A 21408-nucleotide genomic window follows, 5' to 3' on the forward strand; every position below is an offset into this window, starting at 1 on the left:
TACCAGGTAGCTCCAGGCTGATTCCAAGCAGTGGCTAATGTTGGCCTGCACCCAGCACCTCTTAAGAAGCCCCAGAACTAACACACACTATGGCTAGCTTCAAAACACTATTCAATTAGCTCCATAGTCTCATTTCATGGGGTCAACCTCTGCAGAGTAGCTCACACACTGTGGTTCTGGCCAATCCTTCATAGCCAGTTGCCTGACGATCAATCCCACCCAGTGACATTCCAATAGCAACCAAGGCTCACTCTCACACAAGAGACAATCCTGGAGGACCTGGCTCATGTGATTGAAAAGACTGTACCATTCGACCTCATAGAATACCTCTTACGTAAGACCACTCTGCCAATACTGGGAGACACAGCAGATCTATGTAATACATAGAAACAAACTCAGGAAGTCAGCCAAAATGAGGAGACAAACATAAAACAAACAAAAGTACAGAAAAAAATCTCCAAAAATAAGAACTAAAAGATGTACATACACTCAAGCAAAGACATAAATGGCAAATAAGCACATGAAAATATATTCAAAATTTCTAGTCATTAGATATCCTCAAATTAAAATTACAGTGAAGGATTGTGCAGTGACAGTATTGTAGCCAATAAGGTTTATCTATGATGTGGTATTACTAATTTAAAAAATATATATAATGAAATATCACTACACTAGGATGTCTCAAGTCAAAAAGCAAGACCATATCAAGTGTTAATAAAATAAGGTTAGGAACTGAACTACTGCTGGTGGGAACATAAAATAGTATAAACACTTTAGGAAGACAATTTGGCAGTTTCTTACAAAGTTAAACGTACTCCTGCATTAAAATCCAGCAATTCCTCTCCTTTGCATTTACTTAAGAAAATGAAAGCATACACATAGACTTATATGTATATATTCCAGAGTAGTTTCATTTGTAACAGCCAAATGCTGCAAACAATCCTAATACCCATCTACTGGTAAGCAAATTGTGTATGTCCATACAATGGAATATCACCCAACAATAAAAAGAAATAATGAACTTTTACTGCCATGCTTGCAGTCACCAGCTGTACGGTAATATAACCTGGGGCTATTGGCTAAGTATTTCTGGACTTATGTTCCTAATCCTTTACAGGTAGGAGCCCTTACCTGGGCTGATCCTCCTGCCCAAAGTAGTCACTGATGATACTAAACACATTGGTCATTCAGGAGGACCACAGGTGGGACAAGGAAGTATAATTACATAGGGGTCACCACCCAGCTGCCCTTCTGTATGACACAAAATCAAAGAACTGCTCCTTTGTGTGTAAAATTAAAGAGAGGTTTCTGGCTTGTGAGGACACCAAAGGAAGGGACCATCACTACTTCCTCCTGGGAGAGGTGTAGAAAATGTAACAAAGAAATATACAAAAAGAAATTGATAGCCAGTTTAAAATGGAATTTCCATGGCCTAGACTAGAGCAAAGAATATCCTTACATGATATTATTCTATGAGGTCATTATAATTTTCCCAGATTTGGGTTATCCCTATTACCTATAATAGTTCCTTGCACCATGAGGTATCAATAAAAAATAATTTATTTTATTTTATATATTATATATATAATTTGTTGTTGGTGGTGCTTGGAGACCAAGGTAACACATCTCTAGATATTTTAGAATTACAATAGCATATTGCACAATTATCCTAAACAAACTTACAAACCAATCCTTTGAATGTCTGGCAGCAATTTAAAAACGACATGAAAGGACTTAATTCCTTCCACTGTGTAGAGGGCCCCCTGAGAAGGCTCCTGAGCATTCTATATTGGCCCCTCTTGTCCTTTTGGCCAAAAATGACGCTCTTCTCGTAGTCCAGGTGCCCACAGCTGTTCCTTGACCTTTCAGCTCATGCCGAGGCTGAAACACCATGGTGGCTAGTACCATGGATCTCTCTCCTGCCCAGTGGTGTGAGCTGGGCCCTCTCTGGAGAAGAAACATGGGTTCCCCGAAATATGAGATCAGTGCCTGGGCCTCGCCAGCAGGTGAGGGGTTCCTAAGGCAGGTGCTGGGCGTGGAGCCCTTGGGGGCATAGGCTACCAAGGAGACAGAACTAAACCTCACATCACCCTGCTTGGCTCTGGAGGATGGCTGGTTAGCCAGAGACGGGTAAGATTCCTCAGGGAAGGAAAAACCTACAACAGGCACAGTCGCAGAGGGGCCATCAGGAGAGAACTTGCAGGTCAACAGAGGTGAGGCACAGACCCTTACCACCGCCATCCCTGCAACTTGGCAGGCACTTGAACCTTCTCCCCTTCTGAGGGAGGTCTCCTGCTCCCGTGGCTGCTTTGCTTCCCATGCACAGCTCAAACTGGGACCCAGGTAACAGAGACTTGGCTAACAGAACTGCCCTCTCACTGCAACAAGACTTGTTTGAGAGGTCTTGTACCCATGGTGTGGGCAAGTGGGTTTTTAATATCCAAGTCCAGCCTAGTAGCAGAAATGCTCAGGCCCTTCTCAAGAAGGCAAATAATCATTTCCACTAATACTCACATGGTAAATACACAGCTAATGGAAATAAATGAATATTCTAGAAAAACTGATTGTACTGTACAAAAAGCTGTTCCTAAAGTGTTAACAAAAATTCTTATTGGCAGAGCAGCTCATGGTAAAATTGCATAACATGTAATGAACCTAAAGCAGTCATAGTTTAGTGCAAATAATTAAAAAGTAAAACCTATCAAGACTACATTATAAAATTTCAAAAAGCCTCCTATTATTTAAATTAAAAAAGGGGGTGACAGTGGAAGAATATCATGTAAGGAAAAATATCCTGCGAGTAAATTACATCTAAAAAATTTGTACTTTAGATTGGTAGTGGGCACATCCCCGGTAGGGGGTGTGCAAGAGGCAGCTGGTCGATGTTTCTCTCTCATCGACATTTCTAGCTCTCTCTCTCTCTCCCTTCCTCTCTGTAAAAAATCAATAAAATATATATATTTTTAAATTGTACTTTAGGAAATTAACCTTTATTCGAAATGCTAACACCATAAAAATACACACATGGTGTCAGAACAAGCCAGAGGAAAATCACTTGGTGGGGAAAAAAATGAAAAAGGATCCCAAGTCAAATTTATAGAAAATATCCCTTTATTAACTTTTGGTTGAGAATATGTTTGTATTTTTTCAGAAAACTACTCCAAGACCATCTGGATTCCTGTATCAGAGAGGAATAGACGTGCTCCGGCCATGAAGACAGAAGAGAAAGAATTCAGAGATGGAAGACGCTGACTCACCATTCCAGCAGACAGAAGCTGCGTGTTGCTGAAGGATGCTTAGGACCAAACCAGAGATGGTCGGACCTACATCATCACCATTTGTCCACCAACCTGAAATATCATGGCTTACATGTAAACATAAGAAACTTTTTGACATTAAAATCGGGACTCAAAAGAACTGTTGGCCCAGAAAGGAACACACTATAGACTGATTCATTTGCCTCTCAGCATAACCATTATGGCTTGTCTCAGTTTCGGTTCTTACATGGGTATTTCTTGGATCACATGATCTCACACATCTAGAGGAAATGATGAACAACATAGGCTGATGAACAAAAACAGACCCAGAGAAAGAGAAGCAGCGATCAGACTTTCAAACCTCAGAGGGAAAGTAGGGGATGGTAGGGGGAAGGGGAAGAGATCAACCAAAAAACTTGTGTGCATGCATATGGGCCTAGCCAGTGGCCATGGACAACAGGGGGTGGGGGTATATATGATGGGGAGGGGTTTGGGGTGGAAATGGGGGATGAGGACAATTATGTGATACCATAATCAATAAAAAAATGTTTTAAAAGAAATAATGAACTATTGATATACACTTCAACATACATGTCAAAATAATTGTGACAAAAGAAGTCAGCTCTGCCAAAAAAGTATATTCTTTAAAAAATTCCAAAAAAATAATATTCAATATTATTCATTAATATAAATTTTTAGAAAATACAAATGATCTATAATGAGAGAAAACAGATCAGTGATTTAGCAAAGCCTAGGTGAGATTACAAAGGGCCAACAATAGAAAACTTTTATGGGTGAGAGATATGCTTACTTTCAATTGTGAGGGTGGTACACATTAGATCATAAGTTATCAAACTATACACTTTTAAGTATGTGCAATTTACCACATGTCATTTATACCTCAAGAGAGTTGTTTTTAAAAAGTTAAACAAGGTGAGACATTTTATATAAGGACATGGGTAGTGCCATTTGGCCTAAAAATCCAGTGAATAACACTGTTGACCCTAGGGAAGGGATATTCCATAACAGCCCCCAAAAGACAGATGCAAAGTAGCAGATACTCTAGTTCAGGTAGGAGAAAAAAAGTGAATAAAAGCTAAACAAAATAAAAACAACCACAACTATTTGATAAAGAAGAAGCTATCTCTGGGTGTGAGCTATAGACTGAACAAAGATGGTCAGAGTGGAAATGAAAAGGAAGAGATGGAAAAAAGGAAGAATTTTATGATTAAAAAAAATAGAAATTTGGGAAAAGAATATTACTGCTGTCCTCTCTTCTGTAAAGTTAACTGTGTGAGGCTAGGGGTTCTGAAGGACAAAGAAGCATCCAGAGGACCAGTGAGGCTGAGCCTTCAAGTCAGAGCATGGGCTACCATGCTGCAGCAGATTCACAAAGTCCAGTCTCGGTAAATAAAGCATAGAATGAGATAATGCCATAGTGCAGGCTCGCAGAGAAAAATTCCACTAAATAAACTATTTTAACAAGATTCAAACCCAAACTAATTCCAATTTCATCACTAATTTTAAAATGTGAAAAAATTCTCATACACAGAAAATAAGACTTTTAGAAACAAGAATAACAACAAAACACACAACAACTAAAATAAGACTTTCTTTGAAAACTATATAGAACACTAACATAGACAATAAGACTTTCTTTTTTTCTTTTTTTGAATGTCAGGCTACAAACCATTCTTAGTGCCCACTGTTCTGAGCACTGAGCGTAGAAATAGCCACTTCCTCTGTGCCCTGGCATCACAGGTGCAGCACAGCAGCTGCATCTGTGGTGCTGCAGGTCCAGCACCCGCAAGGCAAGACTTTCTTTTAACACCAAAAAAAAGGGGGGGGGGCTAAAATGGTTTTAAATATTTAAAAATGTCAGTAGCATGGAAATTCCATTTATTAACTTAGCAAGATGATCTCCAGTTCCTTGTAATCAACTCTATTTCATAAATACATGGTCTGGCACAAGTATTTGCCTGTAACAATCTATATTTAGAATGAAGATCTGTATTGTGAAAGGACATCAGAAATGCAGTATCTAGCTCTAGTCGGTTTGCCTCAGTGGATAGAGTGTTAGCCTGCAGACTGAAGAGAGCAGGTTCGATTCCCACCAAGGGCACATGCCCAGGTTGTGGGCTCGATCCCCAGTGAGAAGCATGCAGGAAGCAGCCAATCAATGATTCTCTCTCATCACTGATGTTTCTATCTCTCTCCATCTCCCTTTCCCTCTGAAATCAATAAAAGAAATATATTTCAAAAAAAGAAATGCAGCCCTAACCGGTTTGACTCAGTGGATAGAGCATCTATCTGCCTTTGGACTCAAGGGTTCCAGGTTCGATTCTGGTCAAGGGCATGCACCTTTGTTGCTGGCACATTCCCAATAGGTGGTGTGCAGAAGGCAGCTAATTGATGTTTCTCTCTCCTCAGTGTATCTAACTCTCTCTCCCTCTCCCTTCCTTTCTGTAAAAAGATCAATTTAAAAAGAGAGAAAAGAATGCAATATCTAAAGCTTTACATGCAAGAAGAATTAAGATTTATTGCCCTTATCAATAAGGCTAATCTTATGAACCAAGAAATCAACCCCAAATTCTAATTCTATAATCACTCCCCTCAAAATCTACCCACCTTATATTATCCCAACTGCATGGACAAAGCATTTGTGCCACCCAGCACATACAACCTGTATACCTGTTTGGATGGTAGGATTTGCTCCAGGGTACATGTTGGAGGAGTAGGCAGGAGCTGCTGCTGCATAGCTCATGGGGAAACCAGCTGGAGAAAAACACACAGAATACTCTGATGTTATCACTTGAAGGAGTAACGATTTTACAACCAGAGTGGCCCACAGACACAGTCATTCTTACCTTCTTCATCAGAACTCCAGACCAACTTAGGCAGCCCAACAATACTATGTAACCTGAGCATTTTGTTTCTAGTGGTCTCCTTTCCTCAGAATTGTGATGTGTCAAATTCCTAATCATGTATTTCAAAATGTTTACAACTTTTTCCCTGGCTGGTGTGGCTCAGCTAGTAGAGTGTCATTCTGTACACCAAAGTGATGCCAGGTCAGAGCACATATCAAGATTCTGGGTTCCATCCCTATTTGGGGTGCATGTGGGAGGCAACAGATTGATGTCTCTCCCCCCCCCCCCCCCCCCGGCTTGCCCTTTCTCTCTCTTGAAAAATCAATAAAAAAGGTATTTAAAAAAAATACAACTTTTGTCAAAGAAAAAACTAAACAAAACCTAAGTTAGAATACAAAATAATACATATAGATATATACTAGTCAGAGAACTACCAATACTTAGGCAGTTTTAGCCTAGATTCTAATTCCATAATTTAAGAGCGATAAAAGCATTGGGTGAAGGGGCTCTAACTGTGACCATAGACCCATGGAACTGGCAAAAAGCCAACCTCACAATATACTTGGAAGCAACCTTGCATTTATTAATACTAACAAGGAATTCCTACCTAATAAGAGTAATATGCAAATTAAATGTCACTCCGCTACACCTACCAGCCACGCCCACCAGCCAATCAGAGTGAGTATGCAAATAAACCCAACCAAGATGGCTACAGCTACAGAGAGCAGGAGGGAGGTTTCTGTTTCCCAGGCAACAGAGGAAGCCAAGCTTTCCACCTGCCCTTGCTGGCCTAGGCCTCCACTCAAGGATACAAAGTTTTCAATTATAGAAGGTAAACAAATCCAAACAGAAATGGTGGCAGCCATGGAGCTGGAAAGAACGGGAAGCTAGGGTTGCCCCCAGCAAAGGAAGAAGCAAAGCTTTCAGCACACCCTGGCCTGCCCAGGCCACCACTTAAAGATACAAAGTTTCAATTATAGAAGATAAATTCCAACAGAAATGCCTGCCAGCCACAGAGTAATCCGGAGGCTTGGCTCCAGTTTCAATTGTAGAAGCTAAATAAATTCCAGACACCAAGGCCTCCTCTTGGGTCACTAGGGGGTGTGGCTGGCCTGCAAACCACCACAGGCCCCTCGCTCAAGCCGCCGTACACCCCAAGGGAACCCCCACCCTGAACTGGGACATCCTTCCGGGCAAACCAGCCATCCCCCACTTATGCACCAGGACTCTATCCTATCTAATAAAAGAGTAATATGCAGATTGACCATCATTCCAACACACAATATGGCTGTCCCCATGTGGACAAAGATCCTGCCCCGATGTGGACACAAGATGGCCAGCAGGGAAGGGCAGTTGGGAGGCATCAGGTGTGCAAGGGAGAGCAGTTGGAGGTGATCAGTCCTGCAGGGGAGGGCAGTTAGGAATGACCAGGCCAGCAGATAAGGGAAGTTGGGGGCAAACAGGTTGGCAGGAGCACTTAGGCATCAATCAGGCTGGCAGTAGAGTGGTTAGGGGGTGATCAGGCTGGCAGGCAGAAGCGATTAGGGGCAATAAGGAAGGCAGGCAGACGAACAGTTGGGAGCCAACAGTCCTGGATTGTGAGAGTGATGTCCCTCGAGGGTTCCCAGATTGGAGAGGGTACAGGCTGGACTGAGGGACACACTCCCAATCCATGCATGAATTTTGTGCACCAGGCATCTAGTCCTTTATAAAACTAATGATTCACCAACAGTGCACAAGGGTTTCTTTTTCTCCACAATCACATCAACACTTTTCTTTAATTAAATTATTATTTGTGTACATATCTTACCATTTCCTCCCCCGTCCCAATCAAACTCTCTCTCCCCAGAGTTTTGTGTCCATTTGTTGTACTTATATGCATGTATACAAGTCCTTGGGTTGATCTCTTATCTCCCCCAGATCTCCCTGCCCTCCAAGCTGTAATTTGAGTCTGCTTGTTGCTTTACTGTCTCTAAATCTATCTTTTGGATAGTCAGTTTATAAAGTTCTTTCTTATCCATAAATGAGTGAGGTCATGTGGTGTTTCTCTTTCATTGACTGGCTTATTTCACTCAGGAAGATGTTCTCCAATTCCATCCAGGTTGCTGCAAATGATGAGAATTCCTTCTTTTTTATGGCAGCATAGTATTCCATTGTGTAGATGTACCATGGTTTTTTGATCCAATCCTCTGCTGATGGGCACCTAGGCTGTTTCCAAATTGTAGCTATTGTAGATTGTGCTGAAATGGACATAGGGGTGCATATATCCTTTCTGATTGGTGTTTCTAGGTTCTTGGGATATAATCCTAGGAGTGGAATTACTGGGTCAAATGGGAGTTCCATTTTCAGGTTTTTGAGAAAACTTTATACTGTTCTCCACAGTGGTTGCACCAGTGCATTCCCACCAGCAGTGCACGAGGGTTCCTTTTTCTCTGCAACCTCGCCAACACTTGTCGTTTGTTGATTTGTTGATGTTGGCCATTCTGACAGGTGTGAGATGGTACAGCATTGTTGTTTTGATTTGCATCTCTTGGATAATTAGTGACTTTGAGCATGTTTTCATGTGCCTTTTGGCCTTCCTTCTGTCTTCTTTTGAAAATATTCTATTTAGGTCCATGGCCCATTTTTTAATTGGATCATTCATCTTCCTTTTATTTAGTTTTTAAAAATATATATTTTATTGATATTTCAGAGAGGAGGAAGGGAGAGAGATAGAGAGCTGGAAACGTCGATGAGAGAGAAACATCGACCAGCTACCTCTTGCACACCACCAACCGGGATGTGCCTGCAACCAAGGTACATGCCCTTGCCCAAAATTAAACCTGGGACCTTTCAGTATGCAGACCGACACTCTACCACTGAGCCAAACCGGCTTCGGCACTGCCTTTTATTTAGTTGTATAAGCTGTCTGTAGATGTTGGAGATTAAACCTTTCTTAGTGATAACATTTGCAAATATGTTCTCCCATACAGTGGGTTTTCTTATAGTTTTGTTGAAAGTTTCCTTTGCTGTGCAAAAGCTTTTTATTTTGATGTAGTCCCATTTGTTTATTTTCTCTTTAGCTTCCATTGCCCTAGGGGCCGTATCAGTGAAGAAGTTCTTTTGGCATATGTCTGAGATTTTTCTGCCTGTGGATACTTCTAGTATTTTTATGGTTTCCCGTCTTATGTTTAAGTTCTGTATCCATTTTGAGTTAATTTTTGAATATGGTATAAGTTGGTGATCTAGTTTCATTCTTTTGTGTGTATCTGTCCAGTTTTCCCAACACCATTTACAGAAGTGACTGTCTTGACTCCATTCTATATTCATGCCTCCTTTGTCAAATATTAATTGAGCATAGTGATTTGAGTTGATATCTGGGTTCTCGATTCTATTCCATTGATCTATAGGTCGGTTCTTGTGCCAGTACCAGGCTATTTTGAGAACAGTGGCTTTGTAATACAGCTTGAAATCTGGTATTGAGATCCCTCCTATTTTATTTATTGTTCTCTGACACATGCCAAAAGAACTTCTTCACTGATACCAACCCTAGGGCAATGGAAGCTAAAGAGAAAATAAACAAATGGGACTACATCAAAATAAAAAGCTTTTGCACAGCAAAGGAAACTTTCAACATAACAACAAGAAAACCCACTGTATGGGAGAACATATTTGCAAATGTTATCACTAAGAAAGGTTTAATCTCCAACATCTACAGACGGCTTATACAACTTTATAAAAGGAAGATAAATAAATGATCCAATTGAAAAATGGGCAATGGACCTAAATGGAACTTACAAAAATAGAGAGTAAAAGAACAATCCCATTTACCATCACACCAAAAAAATTAAGATACCTAGGAATAAACTTAACTAAGGAGGTAAAAGACCTATATGTGGAAAACTACACGACACTAAAAAAAAGAGATAGAGGAAGATGTAAACAGATGGAAGAACATACCATGTTCATGGATTGGTAGAATCAACATCATCAAAATGTCCATTCTTCCCAAAGCAATTTACAGGTTCAATGCACTCCCCATTAAAATACCAATGACATACTTTACAGACCTCTCCAAAAGAACTCGCCAAAAACTCACCATTGGTGTATATAAATGCCGTAGAGTTCTTGGCATTAATTTTGTATCCTGCTACATCGCCAAATTCATTTTTAAGACAATTAGTTTTTTAATGGAGTCTTTTGGGTTTTTTATGTACAATATCATATCATCTGCAAATAAGGATAGCTTAACTTCTTCTTTTCCAATTTGCATGCCTTTTATTTCCTCTTCTTGTCTAATTGCAATGGCTAGTACTTCCAATATTATGTCAAACAGCAGTGGTGAGATTGGGCATCCCTGTCTTGTTCCTGTTCTTAGAGGGAATGGTTTTCGTTTTTGCCCATTGAGTACGATGTTGGCTGTGAGTTTATCATATATAGCTTTTATTATGTTGAGGTATGATCCTTGTACTCCCACCATGTTGAGAGTTTTTATCAGAAATTGGTATTGGATTTTATCAAATGCTTTTTCTGCATCAATTGATATGACTATATGATTTTTTTATCTTTCAATTTATGTGATGTATCACATTTATTGATTTGCGGATATTATACCATCCTTGCATTCCTGGAACAAATCTTACTTGTTCATGATGTATGATCTTTCTGACGTTCTGCTGGAGCACATTTGCTAAAATTTTGTTGAGGATTCTGGAATTTATGTTCCTGAGGGATATTGGCCTGGAATTCTCTTCCATTGTGTTATTTATCTGGTTTTGGTATTAGGGTGATGCTGGCTTCATAGAATGAGTTTGGAAGTGTTCCTTCCTCTTGAATTTTTTGGAATAGTTTGAGGAGTATCGGTTTTAGTTCTTCCTAGAATATTTGTTAAAACTCTCCTGTGAAGCCATTGGGCCCTGGGCTTTTGTTTGCTGGAAGTTTTTTGATGACTGTTTCAATTTCTTCCCAAGTCTCTTGTCTATTGAGATTTTTAGATTTTTAGATTCTTCTTGATTGAGTTTTGGGAGCTTGTATTTTTCTAGGAATATGTCCATTTCCTCCAGGTTGTTCAGTTTGTTGGAATAGTATTTTGTAACAATCGTTTGTATTTCCCCGGGGTCTGTTGTTATTTTACCTCATTTGTTTCTGGTTTTATTTATTTGAGTCTTCTCTCTTTGTTTCTTGGTTAGCCTAGCTAGAGATTCATCAATCTTGTTTATCCTTTCAAAGAACCAGCTCTTGGTTTTGTTGATCTTATGTGTTGTTTCTTTGGTCTCTATGTCGTTTATCTCCACTCTGATTTTTATTATTTCCTTCCTTCTGCTTACAATGGGCTTTTCTTGTTGCTGTTTTTCTAACTCTTTGAGTTGTAGAGTTAGATAATTTGTTACCATGTTTATTGTTTTTTTGCAATAGGCTTGTAGAGATATGAACTTCACTCTGAAACTGCTTTTGCTGTGTCCCATAGATTTTGGGTTGTTGTGATTTCATTGTCATTTGTTTCCAGGATGTTTTTAATTTCTTCCTTGATTTCTCTGGTAACCCAGTCATTGCTTAATAGCATGCTGTTTAGTCTCCATGCATTTGAGTTCTTTGGATTATTTTTATTGTATTGTAGTTAATTTCCAGTTTTATGCCACTATGATCTGAGAAAATGCTTGATATGATTTCTATCTTCTTGAATTTGAAGAGACTTTGCCTATGTCCCAACATGTGGGCTCTCTTTGAGTATGACCCATGTGCACTTGAGAAGAATGTATATTCTGTGGCTTTGGGGTGGAATGTTTTGAAGATGTCAATTAATTCCATTTGGTCTAGTGAGTCATTTAGGATTGATATTTCTTTGCTGATTTTTTTGTTTAGATGATTTGTCCAAAGGTGACAGTGGGGTATTAAAATCTCCTACTATGATTGTGTTGCTATTAATCTCTCCCTTAATGTCCTCCAGCAGTTTTTTTTTTTTGTTGTTGTTGTTTTTGTTTTTTATGTATTCGGGTGCTCCTGTATTGGGTACATATATATTTACCAGGGTTATTTCTTGTTGGATCACTCCCTTTAGTATTATGAAGTGGCCTTCATTATCTCTTGTTATGCCCTTCACTATGAGATCTAATTTGTCAGATATAAGTATTGCTACCCCAGGTTTTATTTTATTTCCATTCGCCCAGAAAACCTTTTTGCATCTCTTCACCCTCAGTCAGTGTGCATCTTTTTTTCTGAAGTGGGTTTCTTGTAGACAAGAGATATATGGGTCTTGTTTTCTTATCCAATCTGTTACCCTATGTCTTTTGATTGGAGCATTTAATCCATTTAAAATATTACTCATAGGTACTTATTTGACACCATTTTTATTCTATACTTATGTGTTCCTTCCTCGCTTCTTATTTCTTTATTTTTACAGTAGACCCTTTAGCATTACTGGTTTGGTGGAGATAAATTCCTTTTTTTGTCTGTGAAGCTCCTGATTGCACTTTCAATTTTGATTGATAGCCTTGCTGGGTAAAGTATTCTTGGATTCAGACCCTTCCTTTGCATGATGTATATTTCATCCCATTCCTTTCTGGCCTGATGAGTTTCTCTTGAGAAATCAGTTGCTAGCCTGATGGGGGTTCCTTTATATGTAACTTTCTGTCTCTCTGGCTGCATTTAAGATTCTTACTTTGTTGTTGTTGTTTGCAATTTAATTATAATGTGCCGTGGTGTCAGTCTTCTGAGATTCATTTTGCTTGGGACTCTGCAAGCATCTTGGATTTATTTTTCTTCTCTATCTCAGGAAAGTTTTCTGTCATTATTTCTTGAAATATGTTTTCCATGTCTTCCTCAGTTTCCTTTCCTCTGGAACCCCTAGTATTCCAATATTGTTTGGTATTGTCCCAAAGTTCCCTTAGGCTCTCCTCCTGCTTTTTAATTTTTTTTTCCAGAAGCTGCTCTAATTGGGTATTTTTTTCCATCTTGTCTTCTATCTCACTGATGTGGTCCTCTGCTTCTTATAGTCTACTCTTGATGCTTTGTATTTAGTTCTTCATAGTAGCAATGTCATTTTTCATTTCTTCTTGGTTAACCTTCATTTCCTCTTGGTTCTTCTTCAATTCCTCTTGGTTCTTCTTCAATTCCTCTTGGTTCTTCTTAATTTCCTCTTGGTTCTTATTCATATCGTCAAATTTCTCTTCCATTCTTTTTAGCCATCCTATGATCATTACTCTGAATTCTTGCTGTGGTAGGTTGCTTGCCTCTAACTCGTTTACTTCCTTCTCTGGTGATGCCTGCTTTTCTTTCATGTGCAGGCTATTTCTTTCTCTTCCCATGGTCTCTCTTTTCAGGATGTCTGGTTATGTGGTATTCCTTCTCCTGTGTTGATTTAAAGGCACAAAATACAACACTACCAGGTACAACACAAAAGACACTGAACAGGTATGTATTTACGATATTAATAGCCCCTAATAAAGGTGACCACTAGAAAAAGGCAAATTAGGGGATATGAGAGAAAGAAGAAAGGTAAAGAGATAGAAAAAGAAGAAAAAAATTAATGTTGAAATGAAGTTGGCAAAAAGGAAAGAGAGGGGGGGGGGAGGGAGGGACAAGAATGAATACAGGCATAAAGAATGAAAATGGAGAGCTCCGCGCCTTGCCGCCGCAGCCCACCGCCTCCCAATCGGCTCCCTCCGCGGCCCCGCAGCATGGCCCCCAAGTGCCCAGCCCCACCAGTGAGGAGATTTTGAAAGTAGAACAGAAATCTAACAAACTCCGCCCACCATTTTTTTCTGAAGAGGTCAGAATTGATTGCCAAAATCCCAAATTTTTGCGTTACAACATTTGTCAACCATCCACAAGTGTCTGCACTGCTTGGGGAAGAGGATGAAGAGGCGCTGCATTATTTGACAAGAGTTGAAGTGACAGAATTTGAAGATATTAAATCAGGTTACAGAATAGATTTTTATTCTGATGAAAATCCTTACTTCAAAAATAAAGTTCTCTCCAAAGAGTTTCATCTGAATGAGAGTGGTGATCTATTTTCAAAGTCCACTGAAATCAAATGGAAATCTGGAAAGGATTTGATGAAACATTCAAGTCAAACACAGAATAAAGCCAGCAGGAAGAGACAGCATGAGGAACCAGAGAGCTTCTTCACCTGGTTTACTGACCATTCTGATGCAGGTGCAAATGAGTTAGGAGAAGTCATCAAAGATGACATTTGGCCAAATCCATTACAGTACTACTTGGTTCCTGACATGGATGATGAAGAAGGAGAGGGAGAAGAAGATCATGATGGTGATGAAGAGGAAGTGTTGGAAGATACCAATGAAGAAGGGGCTGAGCATGAAGGTGAAGCAGATGAAGATGATGATGAGGGGGAAGAAGGAGAGGAAGATGGAAAAGATGACTAATGAACATTGATGGATTCCAACCTTTTTTAATTTTCTCCAGTCCCCTGGGAGCAAGTTGCAGTCTTTTTTTCCTTTTTCTCTCTGCCCCCCTCACCCCCCTTGTGCTCAGTCACCCTGTTTTTGAGGTCTCTTTTTCTCTCCTTTACACCATGGTTCTCACCTTATTTGGGGGGATGTACCTTGAGCAGCATACAGTGGGAAAAGAATCTTTGCCCCTTTCTGTTCCAAATTCATTTTTATCCATTCCTGTCTCAAGAAAAACTTAATGGAATCACCACCACCGTGCTCTGTGGGAAAAAAGAAAAGCCTTCTGCTCCCTTAGCTCTGCTGGGAGCTGGAGGTTGTTAGGCCCCTGTGTAGTAGTGCATAGAATTCTAGCTTTTCCCCCTCCTTTCTCTGTTTATTGGGCTCAGAGATTACACTGTGTCTCTATGTGAATATTGACAGTTAGCATTTACCAACATGTATCTGTCTACTTTCTCTTGTTTAAAAAAAGAAAAAAGAAACTTAAAATAAAGGGGGGGTTATAGAAGGTGAGCAAAGAGTGGGTTTGAGATGTCTGGGTGGGTTAAGTGGGCATTTTGACAACATGGCTTCTCCTTTGGCATGTTTAATTGTGATGTTTAACAGACATCCTTGCAGTCCAAGATGACACTTTTAAAATAAAATTCTCTCCTAATGATGACTTAGCCCTGCCACTCGATGGGAGAATCAGCAGAACCTGTAGGATCTTTTTCGGAATTGACATTTCTCTATTGTAATTTTGTTCCTGTTTATTTTTAAATTTTCTTTTTGTTTCACTGGAAAGAAAAGATGCTCAGTTTTAAACATTAAACGTGTACAAGTTGCTTTATTACAATGAAACTAAATGTGTACACAAAGGATTTGATGCTTTTCTCTCAGAACAGATTTCAAGCTTGACTTGTATAACATATTGTCAGACTTTGTCAACTAAACTCCATATTTTTTGATACGCACTTTGCAGGATCATCTCAGGGCTATGTGGACCGAGTAAAGGGGTTTGAATCAATATATTAATGTCTCCATAGCTGGGAAACATCAGTTTCTGTCAGTGTCTGAAAATTTTCAAATATTTGGAATACCAGATTGCTCAAACTTAGTTCTGAGTATGTTGTACTTTTAATTTTGTATATCAAGTTGGCATTTTAAAAATAGGTCTATATTTAACTGGGTTATAATAACAGTGCCTGCCACCACCACCAGACAGACCTGGTGTTCTAATGCCGAGTTACACAACGGGGCTATTGCTGGCATGTCTTCATTGGCACTATAAAGGTGGCCCAGAAGACAGGCTTGCAGAGTAAGAAGTCTGTATTGGTGGTTAAGAAACTCAGGTTAGGAGTACTTTTGTCTCTTAAGTACCAGCTATTTAGCTTATCGTTCTCAAATGAGACCAGTCTGTGAATCTGGGTGACATGATGGACTCTGCTCTGCTAGATGCCATTCTGCATAGAACAACATTTTGAAAAGCTACCTAATGCCTAAGCTTTTTAACGCTGTAAAATATAGTAGCTGAAATTAAATGCCAGTTAATTTTTTCAGAGATGAATTAATGGGCAGCCTGGTCAAATTCAAAGCTATTTGATGTATAAAACTTTAAAAGTGGAACTATTCCATCAATAGGCAAAGTGTAATAAAACCTATCTAGATGGATAGTATGTAATTTCTGCACAGGTCTCTGTTTAGTGAATTCATCACTGTATACTGGTCAGGAATCTTGCTCCAATAAAGATTTTTTGACTGGGGTCAAAAAAAAAAAAAAAAAAAAGAATGAGAATGGAAATATTAAATAAGTACCTATCAATAACAAACTTATATGTAAATGGCTTAAATGCTCTAATCAAAGAGCGTAGAGTAGGTGAAAGGATAAGAAAACATGACCCACCCAAAACCAGTTTGGCTCAGTGGATAGAGCATTGGCCTGCGAACTGATAGGTAGGTCCCAGGTTCGATTCCGGTCAAGGGCATGTACCTTGGTTGCAGGCACATCCCCAGTAGGGGGTGTGTAAGAGGCAGCTGATCAATGATTTTTCTCTCATCGATGTTTCTAACTTTCTTCTCTCTGTAAAAAATCAATAAAATATATTTTTTAAAAAAAGAAAACATGACCCAGATATATGCTATCTTCAAGAGACCTATCTCAGAACAAAGAACTCATACAGATTGAAAGTGAAGAGCTGGCCGAAACCGGTTTGGCTCAGTGGATAGAGCGTCGGTCTGCAGACTGAAAGGTTCCAGGTTCGATTCTGGTCAAGGGCATGTACATTGGTTGCAGGCACATCCCCAGTGGGGGGTGTGCAGGAGGCAGCTGGTCGATGATTCTCTCTCATTGACGTTTCTAACTCTCTATACCTCTCCCTTCCTCTCTGTAAAAAAAAAATCAATAAAATATATATATTTTTTTAAAAAGTGAAGGGCTGGAAAAAAAATTTCCAGGCAAATGGAAATGAAAAAAAAAATGAAGAAAAAATAGCTGGGGTAGCAATATTCATATCTGACAAAAAAAAAAGACTTCAAAGTGAAGGCCATAACAACAAATATTGAAAGCCACTTCAAACTATTAAAAGAGATTGATACAATAAGAGATATAACTCTGGTAAATATATTCACCCAACACAGGAGGATCCAAATATATATAAAAAAACTTTTGGAGGATAGCAAAGGAGATATGCACAGCAATTCAATCACTGCAAGGGACTTTAATATCCTACTGATATCATTGGATAGATCTTCTAAATTAAAAAAAAAAAAAATCAACATGGTACAGCAATCCCAAATGACACACTAGAACAGATGGGATTATTTGATATTTTCATAATGTTTTACTCAAAAGCTATAGAATACACGTTCTCCTCAAGTGCACATGGAACATTTTCAAAGACTGACCACATGTTAAGACACAAACTAAGTAAAAGTTCAAGATGATTGAAATGATATAAAGTATTTTCTCAGATCATAATGGTATAAAATTAGAAATCAACTACACTAGAAACAATAAAAACCAATCAAACACATGGAGGCTAAATAACATGCTATTAAACAATAAATGGGTTACCAAAGAGATCAAATGGAAAAAAATTTTAAATCCTGAAAACAAATGAAAATGAACAAACAACAAACCAAAATATATGGGAAACAGTGAAAGCAGTCCTGAAGAGAAGTTCATAGCATTGCCACAAAAAAAAAAAAAAAAAAAAAAAAAAAGGAAACCACAGCTGGTGTGGATTAGTGGCTGAGCATTGACCTATGAACTAGGAGGTCACAGTTCAATTCCTGGTCAGGGCACATGCCCAGATTGCAGGCTCAATTACCAATGGGGGGGAGGGGGGAGCATGCAGGAGGCAACTGGACAATGATTCTCTCACATCATTGAAGTTTCTGTCTCTGTCGGTATCTCTTCCTTGCTCTTACCTAAGAAATAAAATAAAATAAAACATTTTAAAATAAGAAAAAGGACTAATAAACTATATAACACTCCAACTTAAAGAATTATTATAGAAACAGAAAAACAAGAAAAGCTCAGTGTACATAGAAGAAAGGAAATAACAAAGATCAGAGCAGAAATAAATGACATAGAGATAAAATAAATAGATACAAAAGATCGGTAAAACCAAGAGCTGGTTCTTTGAAAAGGTAAACAAGATAGATGAACTTCTAGCCAAACTCCTCAAGAAACAAAGAGAGAGGACCCAGATAAAATCAGAAGTGAAAGAGGTGAAGTAACAACTGAAGCTATAGAAATACAAAAGATCATAAAATATATATATATATATATATATATATATATATAGATATACACACACACACACACACACACACACACACACACCACTCTGTTCCAACAAACTGGACAACTTGGAGGAAATGGACATATTCCTAGAAAGATATGATCTTACAAAATTCAATCAGGAAGAATTAAAAAACCTGAATAGGATTCTATGATCCAAGGGGGTAGGGGTGGGGGTGGGGAAGAGAATGACAAAATGACAGCCGAATAGGCAGAAGAATACTGAACCTTATCTCAGAGAAAATAGAAAGAGCATCTATAACAAATAACATTTATCTGGAATTGATGAAATAGACATAGCTGGTGAGACAATGTGCAGCTGGGAAGGGCAGAGGACACCTGGAGAATGGTAGAATCAGGGATCTGGGTTGGAGAGACCAGTGGGCCAAGAATATATGAAGGAACATGCACAGCACCAAGTCAGCATCCCTTGAGGACAGGTGTAACATCTGACTGTGTAAGGGAGGTCCACAGGGTTGCTGGCAGCAGGGGATTCTAGATCTAAGTCCATAGCCACAACAGGATGAGCCCAGAAAGGTAGCCTGAAGATCTGCTTGAACCTAACGGTGGCTGGGAGAAACTTGCAAACACACGGTTGTTTTTGCCTGTGTTGTCTTTACTTTTATTCACTAATCCCAATTTATAAGATCTTTCAAATACAAACATCAGTGGCTGCAGTGAAAGTGGAGGTGCTGATTTGTGGAGTCTAGGAAGAGACTGTGGAGAGCAGGTTGGGGAGAAGTGACCAGGAGTCCAGCACTGAGATAATCCTGACTCTCCAAATTTGAGTGGTTATTTTTCTCTGAGTGAAGAGAAAATGACCACTTTCTAAATGAAGATCCAGCCCCTCCCAGCAGCATCAGGACAGCTAGTGCATTCACATCCAGTCTTGAACTTTAAAAAGGAAACGAAGACTCTGAAGAGCCCTTGGGGAACTGGGTTAAAAGGGGTATTCAGTCACGGAAAGCAATACACCACCTAAAGCACAGTCAGAAATAGACACTAGGGAGATTAAGATTGACAGCAGGCAGAGAGGCAAAACAGACAGATTGATCCTGTCTGTTTACAATCAAGGCTGTGGAGACAGACACAAAGAAAGGAGTGGTGGATTGCTACCTACTTAACAGGAAACTAAGAAGTAGAAGAAAGAACAGAAAAGTGGGGTCTTAAGCCAGCCCTTAAGGGGCAATAAAACTTGGCTGAAGCAAACGGCACTTCACTTTTTTTTACCTTGTATTTAAAATTTTTTTCGTTATTTTCTTTTGTATTTTTGTTTATATTTTATTTTTTGTATTATTATTCTTCATTTATTTAATTACTGGAGGTCCAGTGTACAAAATTTATGCATGGGGGAAGAAGTGTTCCTCAGCCCAGCCTGCAACCTCTCCAAACTGGGACCCTTTGAGGCAGGTGTCTTCAAACTACGGCCCGCGGACCACATGCGGCCCACAGAGGAGTCTGATCCAGCCCGGCAGGTTTTTTGGGCAGTGAGCGCAGCCGAGGTGTTACAGTAGGAATTAGTAGTTCATATAGTCCGGCCCTCCAGCTCTCTGAGGGACCGTGATGTGGCCCCCACTTTAAAAAGTTTGAGGACCCCTGCTTTGAGGGATGTCCGACTGCCCAGTTAGGCCCAAGCCAGGTAGGATCGGGCCTAAATGGGCAGTTGGACATCCCTCTCACAATCCAGGACTGCTGGCTCCCAACTGCTCGCCTGCCTGACTTCCTTATTGCCCCTAACTGCTTCTGCCTACCAACCAGATCACCCCTTAACCACACCCCTGCAAGCCTGATTGATGCCTAACTGCTCCCTGCCAGCCTGTTTGCCCCTAACTGCCCTCCCCTACAGGCCTGGTCACCTCTAACTGCCCTCCCCTGAAGGCCTGGTCACCCCCAATTTCCTCCCTCTGTCAGCCTGGTCCCCCCTAACTGCCCTCCCCTGCAGGCCTGGTCCCTACCAACTGCCCACCCCTGCTGGCCATCTTGTGGCAGTCATCTTGTATCCACATGGGGGCAGCCATCTTGTGTGTTGGAGTGATGGTCAATCTGCATGTTAGTCTTTTATTAAATAGGACAGAGGTTAGGTGTACAGATGGGGGCTGGCTGGTTTGCCCTGAAGGGTGTCCCGGTTTAGGGTTGTGGTTCCCTTGGGGTGTGGAGCAGCCTGGGCGAGGGGCCTGCGGTGGTTTGCAGTCTGGCCACGCACCACTCTTCCACCCCCCAGTGACGCAAGGGAAGTCCCTGGTATCTGGGATTTATCTATCTTCTATAATTGAAACTTTGTAGCCTTGAGTGGAGACCAAGGCAGGTCAGGGTTTTAGGAGCTTGGTTTCCTTCATCACAAGGGACAACTCAAGCTTCCTGCTCTCTCCATCTCCATGGCTGCTGCCATTTTTGTTGGGATTTACTTATCTTCTATAATTGAAACATTGTAGCCTTGAGTGGAGGCCTAGGCTGGCCAAGGTGTGCAGAAATCTTGGCTTCCTCCATTGCTGGGTAAACCCAAGCCTCCTGCTTGCTCCATGGTCACAGCCATCTTGGTTGAGTTAATCTGCATACTCGATCCTGATTGTCCTGTGGGCATTGCTTGTGGGTGTAGTGAAGTGATGGTTAATTTGCATATTGCTCTTTTATTAGATAGTATTATTTTATCTTATTTTCCCCCACATTTTTCTTCACTTCTCCCTCTTTCATTGTGTTTTCCCTTCTCCTGTCTTCATTTTAGTTTTTCTCTTCCCTTTATTTTTACCTCTTGTTAAAAACTGAACTCCTTTATCTGCTTTATTGCCATGTTATTCTTATTGTAATCTCTGTTGCCTTACTCATATATCTAATTTCCTCTATCCTGCTCTAATCCATGAACTCTTCTCCTTTCTATTTATTTGCTAGCCAATTTTTTATGCTCGTTTTTCCTCTTTCCTCTTTTTCTAATTGTTTAATTAGTTTCACTCAACAAACTCAAACCTACCTGCTCTCTATTCTATTCTCCTTTTCCAAAAATGGATGAATATATGAATAGGTAAGTTAAAGAACATGTATGTTTTTGTTTTACTTATTTATTTACTTTTCTTGAGAGAGAAGGAAATGATGAGGTAGAGAGAATGTTTATTTTTGTA

General features: G+C 39.8%; 2 protein-coding genes and 1 non-coding gene across 8 annotated transcripts in view; 1 reads left to right on the forward strand and 2 right to left on the reverse strand.

The window, feature by feature from the left end:
- FAM168B (family with sequence similarity 168 member B) overlaps positions 1 to 21408 on the reverse strand; it is a 135029-nt gene that overhangs the window by 64175 nt on the left and 49446 nt on the right. For 2 of the 6 annotated variants that reach the window (XM_045588584.1, XM_045588585.1), the window contains exons 3-4: positions 5949 to 6032; positions 3258 to 3350 (exon numbers count right to left, since the gene is read on the reverse strand). The exons of 2 other annotated variants lie outside the window; for them this stretch is intronic. In XM_045588584.1, coding sequence (XP_045444540.1) covers positions 3258 to 3350; positions 5949 to 6032 — 177 coding nt within the window. The remainder of the gene's footprint in view (positions 1 to 3257; positions 3351 to 5948; positions 6033 to 21408) is intronic. 2 more of the 6 variants (XM_045588587.1, XM_045588586.1) reach the window with 1 other exon arrangement.
- LOC118731063 lies at positions 4930 to 5064 on the reverse strand. The gene has a single exon (XR_004991762.1). It is a non-coding gene; the product is annotated as a small nucleolar RNA SNORA43 (small nucleolar RNA).
- Positions 10156 to 16239, forward strand: LOC123653054 (protein SET-like). The gene is given in 3 exon segments (XM_045587410.1): positions 10156 to 10245; positions 13740 to 13865; positions 13867 to 16239. Coding segments are annotated over 3 exon segments (837 nt in total). The 3' UTR covers positions 14488 to 16239.

This window comes from Pipistrellus kuhlii, unplaced genomic scaffold (assembly GCF_014108245.1).
Source record: "Pipistrellus kuhlii isolate mPipKuh1 unplaced genomic scaffold, mPipKuh1.p scaffold_m20_p_3, whole genome shotgun sequence".
Taxonomy (NCBI): domain Eukaryota; kingdom Metazoa; phylum Chordata; class Mammalia; order Chiroptera; family Vespertilionidae; genus Pipistrellus; species Pipistrellus kuhlii.